Source organism: Microtus ochrogaster, unplaced genomic scaffold (assembly GCF_000317375.1).
Source record: "Microtus ochrogaster isolate Prairie Vole_2 unplaced genomic scaffold, MicOch1.0 UNK60, whole genome shotgun sequence".
Classification (NCBI taxonomy): Eukaryota; Metazoa; Chordata; class Mammalia; order Rodentia; family Cricetidae; genus Microtus; species Microtus ochrogaster.
Window position 1 is genome coordinate 632,016 of NW_004949158.1, and position 9,356 is coordinate 641,371.

A 9,356-nucleotide genomic window follows, 5' to 3' on the forward strand; every position below is an offset into this window, starting at 1 on the left:
AAAAAAAAAAAAAAAAGATATGGTAGACTTGGGACTTTGGATGAACAAAGCAGTTGAATGCTATAGTAGAGCTTAACTGGGCCACCCTAGTAGGAGCATGGAAGACTGAAGTGCTGAGAGCAATGTGTCCTATGAAGACCTGGTTCAGAAGGTTTCAGAAGAGAAGAATATTAGAGACCATTCTTGTGATGTGTTGGCAAAGAATGTGGCTGCTTTCTGCCCTTTGTCCAAAAAAATCTGTCAAAGACTAAATTGAAGAGGTTTGGACTAATGTCACTGGTAGAGACTTCAAAGCAGCCTAGCACTAACTGTGCTATGTGGTTATCAGTGATCACTATCACACAGATCTACAATGAAAAGGAGCCAATAATGCAAAGAGAAATAGAAAATAAAATATACAGTTGGGGTGGGGAGTACACTGGAGTGTATGTAACACTGGAGCCAAGCAAGGCCACAAAGATGAGAAGTTTAAAGAAAGGTCTGATGCTAAATGGAATAAAAGGAATGGTACCTCAAAGCAAAAACCAACTCAGCTAATCCTACAACTTATAAAAAGGAAAGTTTATGTCACAAAGGAAATCACCAAGTCAAAGCTTATGCAAATGTAACTCATGGAAGAGACCATGTTTTAGCCCACACAGTGGAACTTCACACTCTGGCCACACTGCTCTGGTTTGATCAAGGATACAGGAAAGGAATTGTAGAATATCCCTCAGCAATTAGGGAAAGTCGCTTAGGCAAGGTGTGTGGCAGGGGAGTCCCTTCATGGTGGCCCAAAGAGGCAATTTCATGAAGCTATTAAGGTGAAACCTGGGTAATTACATTGGAGATCCCAAGATGATGGCGATGCCAGAACTATAGACACCTGTCAAGAGCTATAGACAGGTGTAGAACCCGCCAGAGAAACGTGCTGCAGTCAACAAAGCTGGAAAAGTGGGATATAAAAAACCATCTACACTGGGCATAGAGATACAGAATTTGGAATTTGCCCTGCTGGGTTTTGGTCCTGTTTTGGTCTAGTGTTTCCTATGCCCCCTTTTCTCTCTTTTGGAACGGTAATGTACATTCTGTACCATTGTATGTTGGAAATATTTGATTTTTGATTTTACAGGGAATTATAATTAGAAGACTGCCTTGAGTCTCAGATGAGACTCTGGACTTTTTAAAGTGTTGAGACAATGAAAGACTATGAGGGCTTCTGAAGTTGAACTAAATGCATTTTTCATCATGATATTGCTAACAACTGTATAGGGCCAGGGAGTGGAATGTGGTGGTTTGAATGAGAACAGCCCCCATAGGTTCATATGTTTGAATGTTTGATCTCCAGTTAGAACTGTTTGAGAAGGACTGGGTTATGTATGTCCCTGCTGGAGGAAGTGTGTCCTTACTGGAAGGGGTGTGTGGCTTTGTTAAAGGAGGTATGTCACCAGGGTTTTTGGTTTTGAGGTTTCAAAAGCCCACACAGACCCAGTCTTTCTGTCTTCTGTCTGGGGATCAAGATATGAGCTCACAGCCACTGCTCCGGTGCCATGCCTGCCTATTGCCACACTTCCTGCCACACTCCCTGCTATGATGTTCATGAACTAACCCTCTGTAACTGCAAGAAAAGCCCCAATTAAATGCTTTCCTTTATAAGAGTTGCCTTAGTCATAGTGTCTCTTCACAGCAATAGAACTAAGTAACTAAGTATAATAGTAACTAGACAGTGTGCATCATAAATATGAGAGTATTTTCTCATATTTTTTATGTCTCCTTCTCATTGGTGGTTAGGTCCCAAAATTTGGAGCCTATCTTTTTCCTGAAACCATTTATTAATTTTGAATGTAATAATCACCAAGTATTCTAATCAAGAGCCATTAAGAATTTAAATTATGAGAAAGGGGCCCCTAAAAGGGACAAAAGACATTCTTAGGGGGAAGGGATAGAACCCAGGAGATATAAAGTAGGAAGAGGAAAAACAAAGTAGAAATGTTTACATGGGAAAGGAAGCAGGGGAGCAGGGGAGTATGAGGAGAAGAGGGAGAGGAAGGGTGGGAAAGAGTCAATTAAATCTATGGATATGGTTTTAACTAAACACACCAAGGCTGAGGGAGTCTCATGGAGAGGGAGTGCAGATGCAAGGGCAGGAAGAAGGGGTGGAATGCTGGCATGACACAGCAGAACAAGCTTACTCTCAGAAGCGGTGCTCACCCACATAAAATGAGGCCCATCCTGGAGAAAACCAGCTGTCAAAGGGTTATCACTGTCCCAAAACTCACCCCCCCACACCCAACCCTTGGTCTCCTGAGCAGGTCCTGCTTTTCCCCATCCTCTTCTACAGTGCCTGGTAGATAAGTGCTTCTCAAGAACACAAACCTCTTGTAAGACTTGTCCTGTACTCTGGTATTACACATGTGCTACTAGTGCAATAAAGTGAAGGCTGGCTGCCCAGATACATAATTTATCTAAGAAAATAAATTTCATAAAGGAAAAAAGATGAGGTCTCACAGACACAGCTACCTGAGCCAGATTTCTGTAAGCAATGAAATTCATCAATGGTCCTGCTCCACTGAACAAGATTAATAATCAATCGACAGCAGCAGCAGCAGCAGCAGCACATGGACACACACTTCACACACACACACACACACACACACACACACACACACACACACACACCATTTAGCCAAGCATGATAGTGCATGCCTATAATCCCTGTACCTGGAAGGCAGAGTTAAGCTACACACTGAGATGACATTAGTTTCTTTTAGGCAAAGCATGAAGATGTAGCTCAGCAGTAAAGTGCTGGCCTAGCACGCTCAAGTTTTACACCATAGCACTGCCCCCAAAGAACCAAAAATCACACACATGAAAAAAGACACGCAGCAAACTATCACAGTGAGCAGACTGCTACCACTATCCACCTACATCCTTCCAGACAAGGCTGGAGTTCTGGTATACTACCCACCAAGAGAACAAGCAATGACTGCATTCTAACACTGCCAACTGGCATGGAAAGGCTTTCATGTTATGAGATTAACTCAGAATTAAAGTGTAAGCTGCAGTAAAATTTATTTATGGGATAGAGAACAAAAGAAGCACAAAATACTAGCATATATCCATTTTCATACTGATTATTTTCATTCATTTGCTTAGTTTCAATCTAAAACAGATTTTAAAAAACAAAACAAAAACTTACAGTGTTTGAAGATTGGAAAGAAACCTAAATACACCATCAGCAATATGAGTGACTCTATTGTCGCCTAAATTCAATCTCTCCAGTAAACTCAAACCCACAAAGGCAGATTCATCAAGGCGGGTCAGTTGGTTATTGGACAAATCCCTAAAAAACAAAAAACATTGAATGTCAAAAATTATTGTATTTAGCCCAACCTATAAATTTTACTCCATTGACATGCTAAGTTTAGGGTTTCTAACAAAGACCGAAGAAATACGGATGCTAGCTCTCATGACTACCATGAGCTAAGTAATTTACTCCAATCTGCTCTAGTCTCACACCCTCCCATGAAACACCACTCAACACTTACAGTTCAGAGAGTCTCTGGCAGAACTCCCATGCGTCGGGGCTGATTCTTTCAATAGCATTCTGGCTCATATACAGTTGCTGTAACATTCGCAAGCCATATAGCCACCCCTTGCTCACTCCTGTAAGGTTATTATGTTCCAGTTCTCTGTTCAATTATAGAGAGAAGTGAGTAACTTAAAACAAGACGTTCAATACCAAGATTTTAAATCTCCCTTAAATGCTTTGACAAACAGACACCTTTGCTGAACTCTAGTGACCCAAGAAACTTAAGATCTAGCCCTAAAGAGACTAAGTATCTATAAAACAAACACACCAAGTGGTATTGGATTTCTGATTCAGATAAATTTTGGTGAGTCAAAACAATGTAATTTATATTGAAAAACTTAACAAAATTACCAGTTAAATAAAAAAAAAACAACTTAAAAGTCTCTATGAAAGCATGGGTGAGGCCATGCTTCAGCCTTGGAGGGGAGGAGGAAGGGGAAGAAAGTGAAGGTTTTAGCATGGTATCTCACATCAGAAAAACCATGTATCTCTGTTAACTAAGCAACTACACTAGCTATTTACACTAGCTATTAAAAGCCCAGCAAGGGTCCTCCCAACTCTCCCCATCCCAGTACTTACAACTCTTCCATATTATTCAAGCCAAAAAATGCTCCATCTTTGAGTATGCTAATTCCATTTCGCTGCATTTTCAATGAGCGTAAAGAATCAAGACCTTGGAAGGTGAGGCCTTCTACAGTTTTAATCCTGTTTCTTTTCAGCTCCCTTGAACAGAATATTTCAGTTAGAAAACTGGCTGAGTTACTCTAACAGTAATTTAAACAGAAAAACAGCTGTAGAGGAAAACTTGTCTCTTACAATCCATAATTTTGATACTCACAAGAATTGGAGATGAGGCAGCTTGAAGACTTTAGGTGGAATCATGCTAATTCGGTTACGATTTAATTTTACCACTAATAAAGAACCCGATAAATTGTCAAAGCAACCGGCCTCCAAGGTGGTTATCCTATTATTACTCAAATTCCTAAAATGACAAGGTAGCAGCAAAAGAAAAGAAACAGTGATAACTAACCAAAGTCTGTAATTCTGGCTCCAATTCCATCACTTAACTATACACATTTTGTCAAATCATTTAACTGCTATCCCCCCAAATCATGCTTTTTTTTAATGTCAGAAAAGTCATGTGCCAAGGTTGTAACGAAGTCATGGGACACACACATCATGCAAAGGTATGAACACCAATCATCGTGCTTATTGTGTGTGTATTCATGTGTATATGTTGTCCAGGTGAATGTGCATAATGTGGGGGGGGGGTTTAGAGACAAGAGCAGTACGGGGAAGAGAGGACTACCTCTACCATTCTCTGACTTTAATACCTCAAGACAGGGTCTTTCCTGAAACCAGAAGCTCAGTCACTCATGGAATCAGAAGTCCATCATTTTGGCTAGACAGGCTGGCTGGCCATCGAACTCTCACTACCCCCAATGCTGGAGTTATAGACACACACAGCCATGTCCCTATTTTCATATGGGTGCTCAGGACCTTGTGTTTGCAGAACCAAGCATCTGTACCCACTGGGCAATTTCCTCAGCCCCTAACTATTATTTTAGTCACAAACTACTTAATTGTTTTCTCCCTACATCTACAAAATTAATTCTGTTAGGGCTGAAGGTACAGCTCAGAGATGGAATGCATATGGCAAGGTCCTGGGGGTTTGAGCCCTGATATTGAAAAACATGGGGAAGGTGAGACATGGTGGTATATACCCTTAATCCCAGCACTTATAAGACAGAGGCAGATGGGTCTCTATGAGTTTGAGGCCAGCCTGGTCTACCTGATAAGTCCCAGGCCAGCCAGGAAAACACAGTGAAACCCTGTCTCAAAACAAATGGGGAAAAAGTAAAGGTCTACTTCATTTAGGATGTTACAAGGTAGTGTGAATGAGTATGCTTTAGAAACTGGCATGCAAGCTAACTAACATCATCATTACACAGGATAAGCTACTATTTAACAAACAATAACAAAGCATTCCTAGTTTACTTTTTACAAAACTGCTGATTAGGACTGGAGGTGTGACTCATGGGACAGCAACTGCCTAGTGTGACAAGATATTGATTTGGTTCCCAGTTCCAAAATGAAAAACTCTCAAACTAAATCTTGTGCTGACAAGATGGCCTAGCATATAAAAACACTTGCCAAACAAGCCTAACAACCTGAGTTTCATCTCTGGGAAACAAAGAAAGATGGAAGAAAAAATTGAGCACTATTAGCGCACACCTTTAATCCCAGCACTAGGGAGGCAGAGGCAGGGAGATCTCTTCAGTTCAAGGGCAGACTGGTCTACAGAGCCAGTTCCAGGACAGCAGGGACACAGCTGCACAGAGTTGTCCTCTGACCTTCAGACTCTCACTGTAAGATATTACATCACCCCATGTACAATAACAAACAAGTCAATGTTACAAATCTCAAACTTTGCTCTCAATGCCTAGTAATTTTTTTTCTGGCAACAGAGTACTCTTTCTTTTCGGGTAAAGTAGAAGAATAAATAACTCCAAAAGCCCAAAACTAAGCTTATTTTACACGTGAATATCAAAATTAAATAAACAGCAGACATTTGAGGGAATGCACTTTAAAGAGAATCCAGAAAGCAGGCAGTGCCCAGCCCACTGTTCCCTTGCAGTTTACTCAATAAATTATCCTTCCAATCAATTCAGTAACTCTAGGTCTCTATTTTACTTACAGGTATTTCAGCGACATTTGAGGAAATGAAGACATCTTGATTTCTGTTATTATATTGGAACTGAGGTCTAAACTCTCGAGAGCAGAGTAAAGCTGAAGTGCTTCTGAATTTATTTCTGGTATTAAATTATGGACTCTATAAAACAAGGATTACACTGAAGTTATTGCCAATGACCCATTTCAGGCCACAAGGAAACTAAACAATTAGAAGAAAACGTATGGACTTTTTAAAAACAAATAACAGGTACTGTTATAGTCCAGTGACAGCAGATTGATAGGAGGTGTTGGTTCTCTAAAACACATACACACACCAACATACAATTCATAATTTAAAAAATATGAAGTCTTAACTTACAGTGAAAGCAGAGTAATATTAGGTGTTGGTTCTCCAAAGTATGGGATCTCTGTTAGTTCATTGTAATTCATTTTCCTAAGCAAAAGAGAAAACAGTTTTGAAATTTTAATGGTAGATATTACCTCCTGAATTCTGGTTTTTTTTTTTTTTTGGCTAATATGTTAGTGTATCCAAATTCGGAAAAGTCTATGACGCAGAATAAGTTAGACTAATATAAAATGTGGTTTTGGAGAAATTAGAACTTTTCTTCTTTTGTGTAAGACTTTTATTATTTCTAATGACATGAGAAGAAGAGGGTTTTACACATTAAGTGCAGTGCATCCCCTGAAGCTTAAGTTACAGGTGGTAGTAAGTCACCCAATATGAATGATGGGAATCAAAGTCAGGTCCTCTACTAACCTGAGCCATCTCCCCAGCTCTGAGAAATTAGAAATTTTAATGTGTTACTCCATAGTAAATGGCTTACCATTAAAATCAGTATTAAAATCAGCTAGATGTGTTTTTAGCATACCTGTAATGCCATTACTTGGGAAAAACAGAAAAGAGAATGTAAGTTCAAAGTCAGCCTGGATTATAACAAAAAGACCCTGTCTCAAAAAGCAATAGCAACAACAACTACAAAAATCAGTATTACAAAGGCTTGTTCCAGATATGACGATGACACACGCCAGCAATCCTAGACTTTAGAAGATGGATGTAGATGATGCATACGTTCAAGGCCAGCCTACACAGTACATTCTAGACCAGTCTAAGCTATGTAGTAAGATTCCATCTTTTTAAGAAGGGGGGTTGAAAGGCCAAAGAGTTATGGTTTCATTGTTAAGAACACTGGATGTTCTACCAGAAATCCCAGGTTTGATTCCAGCACCCATATGACAGCTCACAACTGCCCTGAACTCCAGTTCCAGGGTATCTGACTTCCTGTTCTGGCCTCTGTGGACCCTGCATGCATGAGGTGCACAAACACTCAGACAAAATACCCAATCACATAAAATAATAAAAACATTTTTTAAGGGAGTTAAGAAGTGCTGTAATTATATTTTAATTTTAAAAATGTTTAAAAAGGGGGGCTGGAGAAATGGCTCAGAGGTTAAGAGTACTGGCTGCTGGCTGCTCTTCCAGAAGTCCTGATTCAATTTCTAACAACCACATGATGGCTCACAACCATCTAGAATGAGATCTGGTGCCCTCTTCTGGCAAGCAGGCACACATGCAGAAAGAATACTGCATACTTAATAAATAAACAAATGAATCTTTAAAAACATGTTTAAAAAGGAGGAGGGTGGAGATATAGCTCAGTGATAGGAGAGTAGCATAGCTGCGAGCTGCCTCACATGGATGTTGGGAATGGAACTCAGTCCTCTGGAAGAACAGCAAGTAGTCTTAACCACTGAGCCATCACTCCAGCCCTTCTTTCAATTTTTTTCACGCATCTCTAGATTAAATATTCCCAAATTCAGACTGGAGAAATGGTTCAGGCAGCAAAGTGCTTGCTATACAAACATAAGGATCAAATTTAAATCTCTAGCACCAATGTAAAGCTGAATAGAGTAGTACACATCTGTACACCCAGTATGGAGGTGAAGGAAGTAGAAATCCCTGGTATGAATGACCAGCCAATCTAGCTGAGTCAGCGAGGTCCAGGTTGAGAGCTGCTGTTTCAAAAACTAAGGTAAAATGAGGCAGAGAACCTGAGGCTTGACAGGTCATAGGCCCTAGAGGGAAATCTACTACTATTCTGTTAAATGAACATATCAATAAAACGACTCTTAATGACATACTGCTATACCCAAAGATCAATGTATCTCTCAACCCTTATCGGAGAAGCTTATTCTCCTTGAAGCAGATGGTAATCAATGTGCAGAGAGTAAGAAACTTTGGAATGCCCAGCCCTGAATGGGATATCTGTATCATACCCCTCCCATCAAGGTTCAGGGATGTATGAAAAAGAGGGGGCAGAAAGACCTAAGAGTCAGAGGTGGCAGATGACCTCAGGAAAACAGCTGTCTTCTAACACAAAACAGGCAAATGTACACACAAACTCACATAGACAACAGCATGCACAAGACCTGCACAAGCTCAAACCAGACAAAACCCTCTGAGAACGTGAACACAGAGTCCCACTCCAAGATAAAAAGCTGTTTACAACTGGTAACTGCTGGGAGAAAAAATCAGTTTGTTTTCAGTGGAGTGATATTGAGTACATCAACCACATCAAGGAAGGCTCCATGTTCAGGAATAGCTAGCCAACACAAATTACCATGTTTGTTTAGAGATTTTACTTGCTTGCTTATTTGTTTGCTTAGTCTTTGTTTTTTAAGAGAGAGAAAGAGCACTGATTAGGTGCAGAAGCAAGTGGATTTTGTTAATTCAAAGCCAGACTGATTTACAAGCTGAGTTCCAGCACTCAGGAGATAGAAGCAAGGGGTGGGGTGGATCTCTGAGTTCAAGGCCAGCCTGAGCTACTGTAAATTCCAGGACAGTCAGGGCTACACAGAAAAGCCCTGTTTCAAAAGAAGAACAAAGTCAAAAACAAGAAAGAGAGAGGAAAACATGAAGTTGGGTGGGGAGATGTGTGAGGATCTGGGAGGACTTGGAGGAAGGGAAAGAATATGGCCAATGTAATTCTCTCTCTCTCCTTGTTCTTCTTGTTCTTCTTCTTCTTCTTCTTCTTCTTCTTCTTCTTCTTCTTCTTCTTCTTCTTCTTCTTCTTCTTCTTCTTCTTCTTCTTCT

General features: G+C 40.2%; 1 protein-coding gene and 1 pseudogene across 2 annotated transcripts in view; both read right to left on the bottom strand.

The window, feature by feature from the left end:
- Lrig2 (leucine rich repeats and immunoglobulin like domains 2) overlaps positions 1–9,356 on the bottom strand; it is a 50,220-nt gene that overhangs the window by 26,429 nt on the left and 14,435 nt on the right. For both annotated transcript variants that reach the window (XM_005369760.3, XM_005369759.3), the window contains exons 3-8: positions 6,624–6,698; positions 6,270–6,404; positions 4,410–4,553; positions 4,151–4,294; positions 3,528–3,671; positions 3,179–3,322 (exon numbers count right to left, since the gene is read on the bottom strand). In XM_005369760.3, coding sequence (XP_005369817.1) covers positions 3,179–3,322; positions 3,528–3,671; positions 4,151–4,294; positions 4,410–4,553; positions 6,270–6,404; positions 6,624–6,698 — 786 coding nt within the window. The remainder of the gene's footprint in view (positions 1–3,178; positions 3,323–3,527; positions 3,672–4,150; positions 4,295–4,409; positions 4,554–6,269; positions 6,405–6,623; positions 6,699–9,356) is intronic.
- On the bottom strand, positions 4,698–4,795 carry LOC113455543 (annotated as a pseudogene).